Genomic DNA, 16,583 nt, shown 5'->3' with positions numbered 1-16,583 from the left:
TTTTTGAGACAGGGTCTCCTTGTAGCCCCAGCTGTCCTGGAACTCACTATGTAGACCAGGCTGGCCTTGAACTCACAGAGATCCACCTGCTGGGATTAAAGGCATGCGCCACCATGCCCGGCTCCCTGTGAAAATATTTTAAAGCTCTTCTAAAGCTTGAATTTGATGTTTATAATGTTAACCTAAACACTCTTTACCATTGCTGGGCCTATCATTGTTCTCTACAGTTTTCCAACTGAATGAGAAAAGCCAGTATGTAAGCCTCACACATTTCACACTCTGTTCCAGTTCTTTCATGAAGAACAGCTTTAGCATTCCCTAGTAGGTATCCTGGTCATCTAGCTGAGAGAGTTCCCACCTTGGAATGTGGTCATTATCTAGGAGCACAGGGAGGCCTATATTGAGCCTTTTACTTTTTATTATTTTTGTTTCTTTGAGACAGGGTCTCACTATGTAGCCGTGGCTGGCCTAGAACTCACTATGTAGTCCAGGCTGGCCTCAATTCATAGAGATCTAGACACAGACCAAGCTGGTCTCAAACTCAAGAGATCCACCTGCCTTACCGGTATTAAAGGCATGTGCCACCATACCCAGCTGAGCCTTATTTTCAAATTATTTATCTATATTTCATGTATATGAGTGCTTTGCTTGAATGTAAATGTACTCATGATGTGCAATGCCCACAGGCCAGAAGAGGGCATCAGATCCCCTGGAACTGGAGTTCTCAACCGTTGTTAGCCACCATGTTTATGCTGGAAACTAAACCCAGGTCCTCTGCAAGAGCAGCCAGTGAGTGTTCTTAATTGCTGAGTTATCTCTCCAGCCCCAGTTGGTTGTTCCAAAATCTGATGACTCAATTTGTCCCCATTTGGAGGAAGTTCTTCTCCTTCAAAGGAGAATGAGTTGATTTTGTGTTATGATCTATGTAGTTTTTTTTTTGTTGTTTTTTTTTTTTGATTTTTGTGTTTTTTTTTTTGTTTTTTTTTTTTGATTTTTGTGTTTTTTTTTTTGTTTTTTTTTTTTGATTTTTGTGTTTTTTTTTTTGTTTTTTTTTTTTGATTTTTGTGTTTTTTTTTTTGTTTTTTTTTTTTGATTTTTGTGTTTTTTTTTTTGTTTTTTTTTTTTGATTTTTGTGTTTTTTTTTTTGTTTTTTTTTTTTGATTTTTGTGTTTTTTTTTTTGTTTTTTTTTTTTGATTTTTGTGTTTTTTTTTTTTTGTCTTTTTGAGACAGGGTCTCCCTGTAGCCCCTGCTGTCCTGGAACTCACTATGTAGACCAGGCTGGCCTTGAACTCACAGAGATCCGCCTGCCTCTGCCTCCCAAGTGTTGGGATCAAAGGCATGCGCCACCACGCCCGGCTGTGATCTATGTAGTATTTTTTCCACTCACTGTCTCGTCTACAGACCAGCAGGAAGGAGTAAAACCTATGGCTGCTTAATTCCCTAAAAATGCAGCAGCACCTCTTTCAATACCTGAAGGATGCCTCCCTTGTTATGTGGTGCTTTTTGGAAGAATAGTTGTATTTGTAGTATCTGTATCTTCATGTGCACAATCAACTGTCTACCTTCTCTGATAATCAAAAAAGTTACCTGGGAGAGCAAGATGACTCACCAGTTAGATAGAGGTAGTACTTGCCATGCAAGCCTGATGACCTGAGTTCAATTCCCAGAACCCACAAAAAGGTGGAAAGAAAAGACTATATAAAGTTGTCTTTTCACCTCCAATGCATACCATGGCACAGAATAGGTCCCTTCAAACACACTCTCTGTCTCGCTCACACACACGCACACAATACTAATAATTTTTAAAGTTATCTGAATAGAAATACTGGGAACCAGAGCCTCCATTTCAAGAGCAAAATTAGCTTCCGTTAAAACATGACTGACAGGCTATACTCTCCCCTGGCAAGGTAAGAAGGTGCACTTAAATATGCTGCTTTCTCCTCTATTACTTCATGAGGTGCTGTTTGAGTTGAAGTTCTTAGCAACTTTGGTTTCTTGAAACTATTTCAATTCCAGAAGTTGAAAAAGCATTACAGCTTGAACTGGGAAAACCAACCATTGTCTTGGCAATTAATTGCTGAACCATGCCTAATGAATGAAGGTATGAGATTCACCATCACAGCAGAGACTACATATCCTTCTTCACAAACTTCTGCGCCTTGGCTACCTTGGATGCTTCATTTGTGGGCAGGGGGTTGTTGATGTATCATATGTATGGATGCATGGATATCATGGCGTGTGGAGGTCAGCAAGCACCTTTATCTACAGAGCCATCTCACTGGATAGCATCATGGTCTGCACAATGGCAGGTTAGTTCCTTCTGGAAAGTCTGCCTATTCTGCGATGCTGTTGGAGAATGCCAGGATTATAGTCTCCACTCTACCCCAACTGAGGCAACTGAGTATAAATAAAACATTTGGAATCAGCTGCACTTACTTCTCAGCTTTTAGAGCTCCATGTTTCAATCCTCAATGAATAAATGAATGAGGAATACATCATGAGGAAATGTCTTATTAAGATTAAACCCCAAGTACTACATATAACTCAATAAATTCAGAATTTAATAGTAAAAAATTACAAAAACATGCTTTAGGAACTAAGAAAGGCAGCTTTCAACTGCAGGCCTGGAAGAGTAAATCTTTCAAAGGATCTTGGTACAAAATGAGAACTGCTTCTTATAAATACATAATCAAATACCTAGTAAAGGAAAGGGCCTTTGACGAGAAATCCAATGCTTCTGGATCATGTAGGAAGCGCTGGCTTTGCCCAAAATCTAAACTGCGATGTGATAATACTGGAGGGCAGTCCTCTTCCAGGGGATGATGATTCATTCTTCCAGCTTGTGGAGAAAGCTGAGCTTCTCCAGACTCAGAGTCCTCCTGCCAAGACTTAAAAGCAGGAAACGGTTCTATAAAATAAACACAAAGGATAGTACCATGGGTACCTTGAGTCAACATGGAAAAGTCATAAAATATCAGCTATATACTCCTTAACTCTTATCATCATGTAGTGGTTCATAAACATTTTGAAAAAGACCAAAGCAAGAGATACTAGAAGATTCCTAACTCCTTTTGTCATTTAAAATTATCCAACTTCACTCTTCAGTCCAGAATTCTATCTTCACATAAAGAGCTACACTTTAAATGCTTGAACCCAGTAGCAAAGCAAGAAAGAACACTACAAAGTTCTTTAAAATTCTAAAGATGGAGGATGGGCGTGGTGGCGCACGCCTTTAATCCCAGCACATAGGAGGCAGAGGCAGGCGAATCTCTCTGAGTTCAAGGCCAGCCTGGTCTACATAGTGAGTTCCAGGATAGCAGGGGCTACAGGGAGACCCTGTCTCAAAAAAAGAAGACCAAAAATAAAAAATTCTAAAGATGTTATTTAACATAGTCCTAATTCAATATTCTAAAGATGTTATATAGAAAAGCATTTTAAGTAAAATTCTCTACAGTGAACATTCAACAGGCATATGATTCTCTCTCACTATCAAGTGGCTGGCTATGTTAAAATGTTAAGTTTTCACCATGCTACACAGAACACTAAGAAATGGGACTGACTGCACAGAATTGTTAATATTTCCAAAAGAGGAGCTAGCAGCCTTGTGGCAGAATGGTAGCATGTCTGATTTTGAAAGAGGACTTAACTCACCCTGTCAAGACCTAGCATTAAACTGTGAAATAATGTTAATTCTAACATTAAATTATGACGATTATTTTCTGTTATAAGACTCCTGTTTAATAATTTAATGCTCACAAGGAAAAACTTAACAGTAGTAGCTCTCCTTAAATACCTTTATCTTATTGTAGCAATCCTGTCATACTCACCAATGAAACCATGCTAATATAACTAATACCTCTGCACACAGACAAAATTTTTAAGTGGCCTTTTTTATTTTTGGCCTTTTTGAGACAGGGTCTCCCTATAGCCCCAACTCACTTGGAACTCACTATGTAGACCAGGCTGGGCTCAAACTCAAGAGATATGCCTGCCTCTGCCTCCTAAGTGCTGGGATTAAGCCATACCTGGCTTAAAGTTGTCTTTTTCTTTAGACAACAGTCAAGACAGCTTTTTCATTAATATAGTTTAACTCTGCATTAGCTGTTTCAAGCATTATCTTTTTAAAGGGTTTTTAGAAAATAACTCAGCTTGTTTTTGAGGCTCAGATAAATCTGGTAACTAAAATGTAGCTACAGAGCATGTACTCCTACAATAAACTCAGCAATGCAGTGATTTCAAAGCAACCCTTGTACCTGTGCCCCAACAAAAACAACTAGTAATGAACATTTTATGAGAAATTGTATGTTTTAAGAAAAGAAGAAAATAACAAAAACATTGTTTTTCTGAGTTTTTACCCCAAAGCAGTTTTCCCAAGATTTGGGGACAGGAGGAGAAGGGTCAATGAAACAACAGACAAAGCAAACCATGAAAGGGTGAAAAACTAAACTACGGTGAACCATACTTACCCTCCCCATCTCTCTGCAGATGCATTGTTTTGAAATCAATGAGGGGAAAAGTGATAAGGCATGATGCTAATAAAATGGAAAAAATGGCAAAAAATACTAAAGTGAACACACAGCACAGGCAGAACAAACCATACATATAACACAAAGCCAAAGATAACTATTTCCCTAAGACCCATTAGGTATTCTGCTAAAAACTTGTTCAAAGAAATTACTACTAATCAGGCTTTAAACATACATTTCCATTTCAGCAAGTAAGGCAAAAACCAAAAGCGATTATTATTAAACTCAAACATAAAAGTCAAGAAATAGAAACTTTTAACCAGGTACTGTTTAAAGTTTTTCAGTACAGTTGATTTAAATGAAACAAATCTCCCTTGAAGGGCTGAGGTTGCAGCTCAGTGACAGAGTGCTTGCTTAGCATCTATAAAGCTCTAGGTTCAATCCTCAGAACCAAAAAGAAAAAACAAACAAACAAACAAACATGAGTCTTCCTTGGTTCATACTTTGAAAAGAACCTACAATTATACTTCATTCCAAAGTTAGCAGAAGAGAACCTGAGGGAAAGATGGTGGCTACCTCCATTAAAACTTTTGAACAACAAATTTACACTGGTTGTGGTAGACATACATAACCCACTTGCTGACTGCTTTCTGCTAACCACCCTTTGAGGAAAACAAAAGAAAAAAAAAAAAACCAGGAAATAAAGAGGTGGGCCTAGATATGAATCATCCCCATTTCTCTACTACAGTCACATCAAAGTATGTCTATGGATTTCAAAATACCCAAAGTCTTAAGAAATTCGCTATCTTAAAACATTTATTTAGAACATTCCAACATCTAATCCTAGAAAAATCAATGTTCATATTTGTGGGTTTTGACAGCTACACGCTCTCAGGGCTAGGAAGTTCACTCATCTAATAATATTGAGTTTCTGAAGATCATTGATTTCTACTCCTGGAAAAGTCAGCAGGAGACCTACAAAAACCTGTCATGACTGATGAGTCAGAAGATAGTTAATAAAGCAGCACAGGCATTGAAAATCAAGGATTCCCCTTTCCCTCCAACAAACTATAGGTTGCTTTCTGACAAGGAAAAAAAAATAAAGACAATCCAGCATACCGAGTTCTCTCTGGGGAGTCCCCAGAAAGCTGAAGCTAGAGAGAGAATGACTAGTCTCTCTAGACCATGGAAAACACTCACTCTTCCATGCTTAAAATAGGATCAGAACCTCCTGTCAAAGATCATAAATGGTTATTTATCTGTATCCCCTAGGAGGAAGAAGCAAAAGCCCTTCATCCTAAGCCCATCTTCATCTGAGAAGAAAAGGCTTTCCTACTAAGGCTCCCAGGAATGCTCTCATTAGCCACTGCTCTTTTGTCTTTTTTCAAATTTTATTTATTATTTTTATTTTATGTGTATGCATGTATTGCCTGCAAGTAGGTAAGTGGACCCATGTTGTGCAATGCCCTCGGAGGTCAGAAGAGGCTGTCGGATCCCTTGGGTCTGGAGTTATGGACAGTTGTTAGGTGCCATGTGGGTGCTGGGATTCGAAGCCGGGTTTTCTACAAGAACAACCAGTGTTCTTAACCTCTCCAGTCCTGCCACTGCTCTTTTTCAGTAAATACCTAAGAAAGACAGTTGATATTCATTGCCACCAGTCTACTAACATAAATTCTCAAGGGAGCTTCTTCATGAATTCTAAAAGTCCTGAATAATCCAGACCAAAAGAAACAAAAAACAACTTCCTAATGTAGTTTAAGGCTCACAATATGCCACTGGGCATGGCAAAGTCAGAGAGCAAAACTTAGTGGGGTTCCAGGGACAACAATAAAGACTGGCACAGAGAAGGATTTGGTAGGAACTTTTAAGAAATAGCTAGATGTTAGATTGAAAAACAAGAACAACAAAAACACATACACATTGAAATCATCATCAAGTGGCACTGGCACTGCAATTCCTCTTATAATTGCTACTGTATGTCATTAAGTAACTTGTCAAGCGACAAGCCCAGGGATCTTTAACCAAATATGCCACTTGGTATAAGAGTCCTCAGTTGTCTTGTTTTTTATCTAGGAAGGTTTATGATCCACGAAGATTCATGGATCCAAATTTGTTGCTTGTTTTCCTCCTCCTCCAGCATTCTATCTACTTCAAAGTTGACAAAAATACAGCAAAGCTGAAATACCCATACATCAATGACAGATTATACCATTAACATTTTATTATAACTGCCATATAATACTTCATCTCATTGGTCACCTTTTTAATATAGATTTCAAAGTAAATTGCAGTTACTGGTATTTTTCAGCAAGCAAATAATTCAATAAAATTCAATATTGGTTTATTTATGTTTAATGTAAAATCTTTACATATATAAAGAAAAGAAAAAATCTTTAGCATGTATTTGCTAAGTTTTAAGAAATGCATATGCCCATGCTGCTTGTTAAATTTAAGCGTCATTCCTTGGTGCAAATTTTAGGGTCTCCACAACATACTTTTGTAAACTAACACAGGTATATGGTACAATCTTTACTCAGACATACCCTTGAAGATTTTTTAAATAAAGAACAAAAAACAATTCCCTGATGATTGTTAAGGAAAGATAGCTAGATACCCTCTGTTAAATTGGTTGGCATCTGATTTAACAATTTTAAAAAACCTACTCTAAGGTGATTTTTTAATCAATTCTGCTATGATTGGTAGCACAGGGGAGTGCAGTTTGGGGAGGGGTGCTGAGCCAGTCTCATGATGTAGTCCAGAATGGCCTTGAAACTCATGTTCCTCCTGCCTCACCTCTCCCAAATACTGGGATTACACACATGCACCAACAGCTGCAACATTCATTCTCAAAGCTAGTAGGTCAAATAGTGAAATTCTTGATTCATGAGAGAGCTGCCCTACTAATGTACTTAAGAAAAAAACAAAACAAAACCAAAAAACTTTATCTCCGATTGGAGAGATCAGGATGGAAAGCACTGTCCAAAAGGGCAGCAGTCTCATTACTTCTTTGAGTAATTTCAGTTACAATTAAATCAACAGTATTAGGAAAATAATGTTTGTATGAAATTACCTTCCCATTTATCACCATCAGAAACACTCTTCAGATCTAAATGTGCAATCTGTATACATGCTGCTTCTCCTTGAACACCAACACTTTGACTTCCTGTCACTTCTGATTCAGTGTTGGCATTCAAATCATGCATCTTGCTACTAGAATCCTGTATTTTAAAATAAAGAATGCATTTCACAACCATGAAGCTTTTGACAACTGGCTTAAAGACAATGAGCATATACACAGCTTTTTGTAATTTTTATTAGTTTATTATTTCTTATTTGTAGTTTTTAAAAGTTTTTATTACTTTATGCCTATAAAGCCAACAGTCCCATTCCTATTATCCAAACTATTTTCAAATGTAAACTTATAATTTTATTATAAATGTCTTACTGGATGTGCACACCTGTAATCCCAGCACTCGGGAGGCAGAGGCAGGCAATCTCAGTGAGTTTGAGGACAGCCTCTACATAGTGAGTTCCAGTCCACCTGGGGCTACAGTCTCAAAAAGACCAAAAAAATAAATAAAAATAAAAATAATTGTCTTACTGGGAGATTAAGTTTGGATCTCAAATTCAGGAAAGCACTTTCATAACCAACAATCTTATAACCAAAAGTGGTATATTAGTTGCTGCTTAACTGCAACATATTTAATGAGTGATATTTATATCTCCTTTCAGCTTATTCAATGCAAGGGTTAAAGGCCAGATATAATAAATGACACAGTAAGCAACATTTTTAAGAACTATAATACAAAAATAATTCTTACCAGAATCAAGGGTGGCAATTTATCACTGCCACATAACAAATATTCCTTCCTAAAAACACAAGTAAAATTGTTAGTATACAAAGAATAAAAAGGTTACTACTACTAATTTCTTACCTAGATTCTTCTCTTCCCCAATGTAGCTTAGCATTTAAAATTTGTGGAGACAATGACAACAGGGCATATGCCTATTCTTTGGAGCCCTATATCTGAAAAATCACACAATACTGAAAAGATCCACAGAATCACTTCAGGTTTAGGAAAATTAAGTAACACTTTCCACTATTTCCTCCATACACAAAACCACCCTCCAAAAGAAAAATCTTTTTGAAAAGAAAAGAAAATCCACAGTATAGAAACTACTAAGAATGGATACATAATGGAAGTTTATCAAATAAATGTTAGTTTTAACCAATAGGTTTATTCTCCCATTCAAAGACTTCTTTCTGAAGAGGTACAGGTCTGTCATTTAAGTCTGTGTACTATCATAAGATTAGCCTGTAATCCAAGGATATTACTTGTATGCTTTCCTCAAAAACCTAACAGCAGCAAAAAAGGGAAAAATCTTAGTCCCTCAGAAAAAGTAAACCCCATTTAAAATCAATTTTAAGAATGACTACTACCTACTTGGCCAATCAACAGAGCATCTGCTATTAATACAGTAGGCTATCAATATGCCCACAGTGGGAAATTCTCCTCAAAGACATCTGTGACAAGTTATAATACACATACTTAAGTGCTACTTATAACCGATCATAATAGTAGCACTTGGAAGACAAGTCTTGATTTAAATATGGGACGTCATCTCATAGACATAAGTACCTTATCCTTGGTGATTAAATTCCCTAATAAGCTCAAGGCTTTCTTTTGTTTAGGGTGGAAGACAATGGTAGAGTGAGTTGGATTCTGCTCAGCAGACTAATCACTTAAATCTGAGAAACATGGGCGTTAAACATGCAAAAATGTCATACACCTAACCAAAGAACTCTGAATCTAAAAACAAGTTTGCTAACCTAAACACAAGTTGAAGAGGAAAGAGCTTTCCAAAAAGACTGGGTCCTCACTAAATGGATCCTTATTGCTCTACCATATCCAGATGTCATCATTCTGGGGATGCCTGTTAATGCTGTTAATCTTATATCTTCAGCCCATAGCTCCAAAACTCCCTGGGCTGGAAGAGGATCAGTCCTGCCTCCTGAAAGGAAGCACAAGGAACTGCTGTAAGCAGGAAAACTGTGGACCTTCAGAGTATGAGGACACTCCAGAGACATGGCTCCAAAGAATTTACTTACCCTCCAAGAACAGGTTTCCTACTCACGATTAAAAAAGACAACAGCATTAACAAAAGTTTACCCTTACCAACAGTCTATCAACAAATTAGTAATGCTGTATTAGATCCCTCACTACTGATGTGTTTTCAGAGTATCAAATCACCTTTCCTAAGAATGTTATAATGCACTTTTGGAAAACTAAAAGAATGATGCAATGTGTAACACAACCCAAGTGACTGAAAGAACTTTTATCCACTGACTAAAGCAGCCTGCAAAAGCTTTTATTTAAAGGGACTGTACCTAAGGAGGCTCTACATTTGGTTGAAATCTCACTGTCTCAGACATCTCCTGATCTTATAATTGGTGAGGGAGGTAAACAAGCACCAAATGCGTAAGACTGTACTGGGACATGGTAAGGACAAATAAGGCAAATAAGAAAGACCCTGTACTTTATCTGCTAAAGCACATATCCTATAATTACTTGGCTGATTAGCCACAGTTCCCAGACTATATCACTGACAGGTATATTTACAGTATCAAATTCGTAATTGTTCTATAAGTCAAAGTTTTGGGGGAATCTCTAAGAACGCAAATGAGTTCTCTCTGAATGTTTATAATTAATATCTGTCTGAAGCTGTGAAGCTTTAAATATTTGTGGCTATTTAATATGTGCTAAGTCTCCCATCAAAACAAGAAACATGATTTATTTTTTAGATTACCTAAACTGTATGTTATAATGGATATATTCATCTAAAAAATGCAACCAAAAATGTGTGAAGTTTCCAAATCTCAAAATAATTTATCAAGAACAAAGGATGCTTACCTATCAGGATAGCCATCTTCACTATCACCGTGGTCACTGCATGGCTCTAACAATATACCTACAGACTGACAAAAGAATACCACCCCTGTATTACCAGCACTCCCAACACTCATATATGAGAGAATGTTACCAATCTAAATAGGACATTTAGATTACTGATTAGTCAAACATTCCTCTCTAGCTATTTGGAACAGTTTGTAGGAATTGGCAGCTCTTTGTACAGAGTTTCCTTCCCTCAAAATTTTAAAAATATTAATATAGCAGGGACCCCATATTATCTCTACCCTGTAGTTAATAGGTACCATCACTACTATCCTCCTTCCTTAGAATTCCTTTCTTCAATACTAATGGTGTTGGGCACCAGATGGGGTTCAATGGCAGAGTACTTGCCTAGTATAGGTAAGGCCCTGGCCTCCTCAATTTGATCTCCAGCACCCCAAGTTAAAAAATAAATAAAATAAAAAAGACAATCTTTTGATCCCACTTGCCTACTAATGTTTGCTGTGCTTCTCCTCAACAAAAAAATATAAGTTGGTTATTTCCAGAAGGAAATAGAAGAGTCTTCAACCAGATCACTTCATTAAATACACATTTAAAATTAAAACTTCTTTTCATACAGGGGGCCCTCTTGAACCTCAGAAACACAGAACAATCTTCTATTTCTCAACAGTTTAATGATGCTACCTCATCCTACCTCTCTCACAAATTAAAAATGGTCCAAGAGAAATAGGTGTGAGGTTGCCTATAATTCCAACACTCAAGAGGTAGACCATGAAGATCCAAAGCTTGAGTCCATCCTAGGGCTACATAGTGAGTTCCAGGCCAGCCTAGACTACATAGTGATACTCTGCCTCCAAATGAATGAAACAAAAAGCCTTCAAAGTCTTATACTTTTTCATGTTTTGATAAGATCTTTAAAAGCAACAAAAGCTTCAATTCCTCTTAGATGTTTTTCTTGAGTTTTTATTTGATTATTTGTGTGCACGTGTGTGTATGCACATATATATGCATACATGCTACAGCACATGTGTAGCAGTTAGAGGACAACTTTTAGGAATCAGTTTTCTCCTTTCACTACAAGTCCTGGGCGCTGAATCAGATCGATAAGCTTGCATGTAGCAAGTACTTTTATCCACTGAGTCATCTTGCTGGTCCCTTATTAAACTCTTTAGAAACTACCATTTGATCCAGTTTTCTTATGAAAGATGCATAATTATCTGAAGAAAGCAACTAATCTATTCCCTTTTCCAGCTATGTATCTCCTGAACTGCCTCCTACTCTGCAATCAATCCAATCTACAGCTACACTATGAATACAAAAGCAACTGAACTGAACTGTCTTCCTTAGGCAGGGATTAATTTCATGTACATGTACACACACACACACACACACACACACACACACAAAATAATGCAACTTCCAAATTACAGTTTTTTATGAGAAGAGCCATATATCAATAAAAAAGCGGGCTGTTGGTCAAGTGTTTGTGGTGCAAGTATGAGGAACTGGGTTCAATTCCCAGCACCTATGTGAATAAGCTAGGTGCAGACCTGCAATCCCAGGATTGGGGAGGCAGAGACAAGAGGATCCCTGGGGTTGCTGGCTACTCACGTCTACCAAATTGGCAAGCTCCAGGTTTTGAGGTTCTGTCTCAAAAAATAAGGCAGCAAGTAACTGAGGACAGTTGATGTTGATCCCTGGCCTCAGTGCATGTATATACACATGCACTCATGAGGGAGAAAGGGAAGAAGAAAGGAGCAAGCTAAGCATGGTGGTATGAACCCACAGTCCCAATTATTCGGCAGACTATGACAGGTTAGATTAAGGTTAAGGGAGGTGGGCTGGTTAAAGCTAAGGCATGGAGATTTGAGTTCAAGGTGAACTGGGTAACATGGTGAGACCGTGCTTCAAAGATAGAGAAAGCCCACAAAGGAAAATAAACACTCTTTAAGATTCTCAATAAACTTTCTTTTTTTTTTTTTTGAGACAGTCTCCCTGTAACCCCAGCTGGCCTGGAACTCAACTATGTTGACCAGGCTAGCCTTGAACTCACAGAGATCTGCCTGCCTCTGCCTCCCGAGTGCTGGGATTAAAGGCATACACCACCACACCTGGCTTAACATTCTCAATAATTTTTCAAAGTGGTCCAGAAACTTAGCATGAGAAGTAATGACCTAGAAATCAAACTTCTATCAATCTTTATCTCTAGAATGTAAACCTACATTTTGAAAGTTTCTGGGCACATGAAAAAAATCATTACCCAGGATTTCATCTGCGTTAGTTATCAAGACAGAATCAAAAAAGATCTTAAAACAATAAAAAAGCCTCTATTATAAAAGCATAATATACCATCACCAACTCTTATTTAATCTGTACTTTTTTTTAAACTTTGTGACAACTGAACATAGTACAAAGACAAATATAGCTAATGTCAATATACCCTACAGCCATATTTAGAAGGGAAAAAAACTCTGTCTCCTTCTTCAAGACAAGATCTCACTCAGACTAGTCTCAAACTCAAGACTCCTATCTCAAAAGTGCTAAAATTACAGGCAGGTAAAACCATGCCTGGCTTTGTCCTTTTCGGGGGGTGAGGGCATGTGTGTGTGCTTACGTGTGTACAGGGAATGGAACCTAAGACCTTGTGAATGTTAGGCAAGTTCTCTGCCACTAAACAACACACCAGTCCTTAGTTTATTTTAGCTAGAGACAAGGCCTGGCTACGTTTCCCAGGCTGACCACAATCTTACTATGTAGCCCAGGGTGACCTTACACTTATGATTCTCCTACCTCAGCCTTCCAACCTGAGATTATGTTTGAGCCACCATATTCGGCATTAGACAACCTAATTCTTAAATTTGCTTTTTAAATACTGAAAAGTACTAAACAGAAAGGCAATTGGAGGCAATATAAAAGAAAAATGAGGGCTGGAGAGAATGTAGTCAGTACAATGCTTGTCTTTCAAACATGGGGAAACCTGAGTTTGATCCCCCAAACCAACATTCAAAAGAGGGGGGCTGGGCATGGTGGCACATGCCTATAATCCCAGCACTTGGGAGGTAGAGGCAGGCAAATCTCTGAGTTCAAGGCCAGCTGGGGCTACAGAGAAACCCTGTCTCAAAAAAACCAAAAAAGATGGGTATGGTGGCACACACTTTTAATCCCAGCACGCAGAGGCAGGCAGATATCTATCAGGCAGATCTCTATGAGGCCAGAAATCTATAAGGCCAGCCTGCTCTACATAGTCCTAGGCCAGTTGGGGCTACAGGGAGACCCTATCTCAAAAAGATCAACCAAAAAAAAAAAAAAAGCTGCTGTGGTGGTACATACTTGGAATCCCAGAACTTGGGAGGCAGAGACAAGTGGATTCTTGTAACTCACTGGCTAGCCAGCCTAGCCGACTCACCCTAGGCTAGTGATAGATGCTGTCTCAAAACAAAGTAGACCAGCTCCCAAGGGATAACACTCAAGGTTGTCCTCTGGCCTCCACATGCATGTGCACACAGACAGGCATATACACAGTCATAATTTTTGTCAACTTGACACAAACCTAGACTGAGATGAGAGAATTTCAACTGAAGAACTGCCTCCCATCAGACTGGCCTGTGGGCATGTCTGTGGGGCAATTTCTTGATTTCTGATTGCTATGGGAGGGCTTCCCTATAAGTGTGGGCCTGGGCTATGTGAAAAGGTAACTAAGCTGGGTGTGGTGGCCCATGCCTTTGATCCCAGCACTGGGGAGGCAAAAGCAGGAAGATCTCTATGAGTTCAAGGCCAGCCTTGTCTACATAGTGAGTTCCAGGCCAGCTAGGGCTACAGAGAGACCCTGTCTCAAAAAGACAAAAAAAAAAAGTAACTGAGCAAGCCGAGGGAAACAAACCTGTAAATATCATTCCTCCATGGTCTCTGCTTCATGAAGTTCCTGTATCCAGATTCCTGTCCTGAATCCTGCCTTAGCCTTCCTCAATGATGAACTGTAACTTAAAATGAAATAAACTCTTTCCCCTCTGCCTATTTCTCCTTTAAGCATGCTAGCTACTCCTTTTGAATATCCTAAATATTTCAAATTTCATTTGCTCAACCAAACCTTAAACTGTACATTTGGAGAGTTCAACCTAATCTATTCTCTTCTTTGAATTAATGTTATCAAAACTGATGAGGTCCCATGAAGCTACAAGTCAACTGACAGCCAGCACTTCCTTTTGGATGGCTATCAGTTTCCAAAACACTCTGGCCTTCATTTTGGAAACAAGGTAACTATATTCCACCAATTTTCTCTGCAGAGACCAATCTCTTTGTCTAAGACAAAAGTTCTAAATATTTACTACATAGTCCAGAAGCACATTAAAAAGAAATGATTTCTATAGACATATATATGATATTGCCCAAAATAGGCAAAGAACTCTTAAATTTCTGCAGTAAGTAAACATTCCAGATTGTGGTAGAGTGTTGCTGTGGTAGTGTTTGTGTAGTATGTATATGACCCTGGTTCCTTCCCAGCACCACACACACACATGCACGCATAAAGGGGGAATCCTTTGAGATTGAGGCCAGTGCCTACATACAAAAAAGAAAAGGGGGCTAGAGAGCTGGCTCAGCAGTTAAGAGCACTGATTGTTCTTGCAGAGGACGTGGTTTGAATCCCAACACCAAGATCACGGCTAACAACTGTCTGTAACTCCAGTTCCAGGGGATCTGAAGCCCTCTTCTGGCCTCCCTGGATAATGCACAACGTGTACACTTACATGCATGCAATACACTCATACACATAAAATAAAAATAATAATTTAAAAAAGAGGTTCTGGGTATTCCTGAAGGTGGGCGGGGATGGTAAATAAAAATATTTTATACTGGTGGCAGTGACTGGGTAGTAGACACATAAACTGGTAATTCAGGAAGGGTGAGGGGACAACTACAGAAGCAATAACTGAGTAAGTAATAACAGGTTCATCTAATATTACAAGTCCAGTGAAAGTAACAATCACACCTTAACTTTTTATTATTATTATTATTTTATTGGTCTTTTTGAGACAGGCTCTCCCTGTAGCCCCAGCTGTCCTGGAACTCACTACATAGACCAGACTAGCCTTGAACTCACAGAGATTTGCCTGCCTCTGCCTCCCCAGTGCTGGGACTGAAGGCATGTAACACCACACCCAGCCTTGCACTTTTATGAAATATTTTCGAGTTAAAACAACTGTTTTAAAACATAATATTTTTACTTCTTTTCTCCATCATAATCTCCCATCAGGTATTACCCTTCTTTATTTCCTACAGGAAAGTAAAATGCCACTCAAAAGCCAATTAACTTGGTGGGAGTCATAAAGCTATTAAGAAGTAAAAAACAGCAGCCGGAGAGAGCTCAGAGGTTAAAAGCACTGGCTGCTCTTACAGAGGAGCCAGGTTCGATACCCAGCACCCACATGGCAGTTAACAATTGTGCATAACAAAGGATCTGACGCCCTCTACTGACCTCTGAGGGCATTGCACAACACAGATGCACTTAGCAGGAAGGCAATACACTCAGACACACTAAAAAATAAAATAAGGCCGGGTGTGGTGGTGCACAGCCTTTAATCCCAACACTCAGGAGGCAGAGGCATTCGGATCTCTGTGAGTTCAAGGCCAGCCTGTTCTGCATAGTGAGTTCCAGGACAGCTGGGGCTATGGGGAGATCCTGTCTCAAAAAGACCAAAAAATAATAAATAAATTTAAAAAAAATAAAAGTATTTAAAAAATAATAAATAGCCGGGTGTGGTGGTGCATGTCTTTAGTCCCAGCACTTGGGAGGCAGAGGCATGCAGAGCTCTGTGAGTTTGAGGCCAGTGTGGCCTCCATACTGAATCCAGGTCAGCTGTAGCTACAGGGAGACTGTCTCAAAAAAACCAAAAATAGGGGCTGGCAGATGGCTCAGAGGTTAAGAGCAGTCATGGCGTATATGAACCATCCTTAACTCCAGTTCCAGGGGAATCCGAGGCCCTCTTCTGACCTCCGCAACATTTCACGACACAGGTGCACTTACAAACATGCAAGCAATACACTTACACATAAAAAAAATAAAAATAGCTGGGCGAGGTGGCCCCCGCCTTTAATCCCAATACTCGGGAGGCAGAGGCAGGCGGCTCTTTGTGAGTTCAAGGCCAGCCTGGTCTACACAGTGAGTTCCAGGACAGCTGGGGCTACAGGGAGACCCTCGCGCCATGC

General features: G+C 38.9%; 1 protein-coding gene across 5 annotated transcripts in view; it reads right to left on the bottom strand.

Annotated features, from left to right (window-relative positions):
• Fam13b (family with sequence similarity 13 member B) overlaps positions 1-16,583 on the bottom strand; it is a 75,707-nt gene that overhangs the window by 20,407 nt on the left and 38,717 nt on the right. For 3 of the 5 annotated variants that reach the window (XM_008834305.3, XM_008834307.3, XM_017798478.2), the window contains 5 exons: positions 10,380-10,444; positions 8,289-8,337; positions 7,538-7,685; positions 4,468-4,533; positions 2,699-2,909 (listed from right to left, as the gene is read on the bottom strand). In XM_008834305.3, the coding sequence (XP_008832527.1) occupies positions 2,699-2,909; positions 4,468-4,533; positions 7,538-7,685; positions 8,289-8,337; positions 10,380-10,444 (539 nt within the window). The remainder of the gene's footprint in view (positions 1-2,698; positions 2,910-4,467; positions 4,534-7,537; positions 7,686-8,288; positions 8,338-10,379; positions 10,445-16,583) is intronic. The other 2 variants (XM_008834306.3, XM_008834308.3) reach the window with 1 other exon arrangement.

The sequence above is a fragment of the Nannospalax galili genome, unplaced genomic scaffold (genome assembly GCF_000622305.1).
Source record: "Nannospalax galili isolate Female #2095 unplaced genomic scaffold, S.galili_v1.0 scaffold856, whole genome shotgun sequence".
Taxonomy (NCBI): Eukaryota; Metazoa; Chordata; class Mammalia; order Rodentia; family Spalacidae; genus Nannospalax; species Nannospalax galili.
Note: the sequence above shows the minus strand (reverse complement) of the source record. Positions and strands in the feature narration are given on the sequence as shown.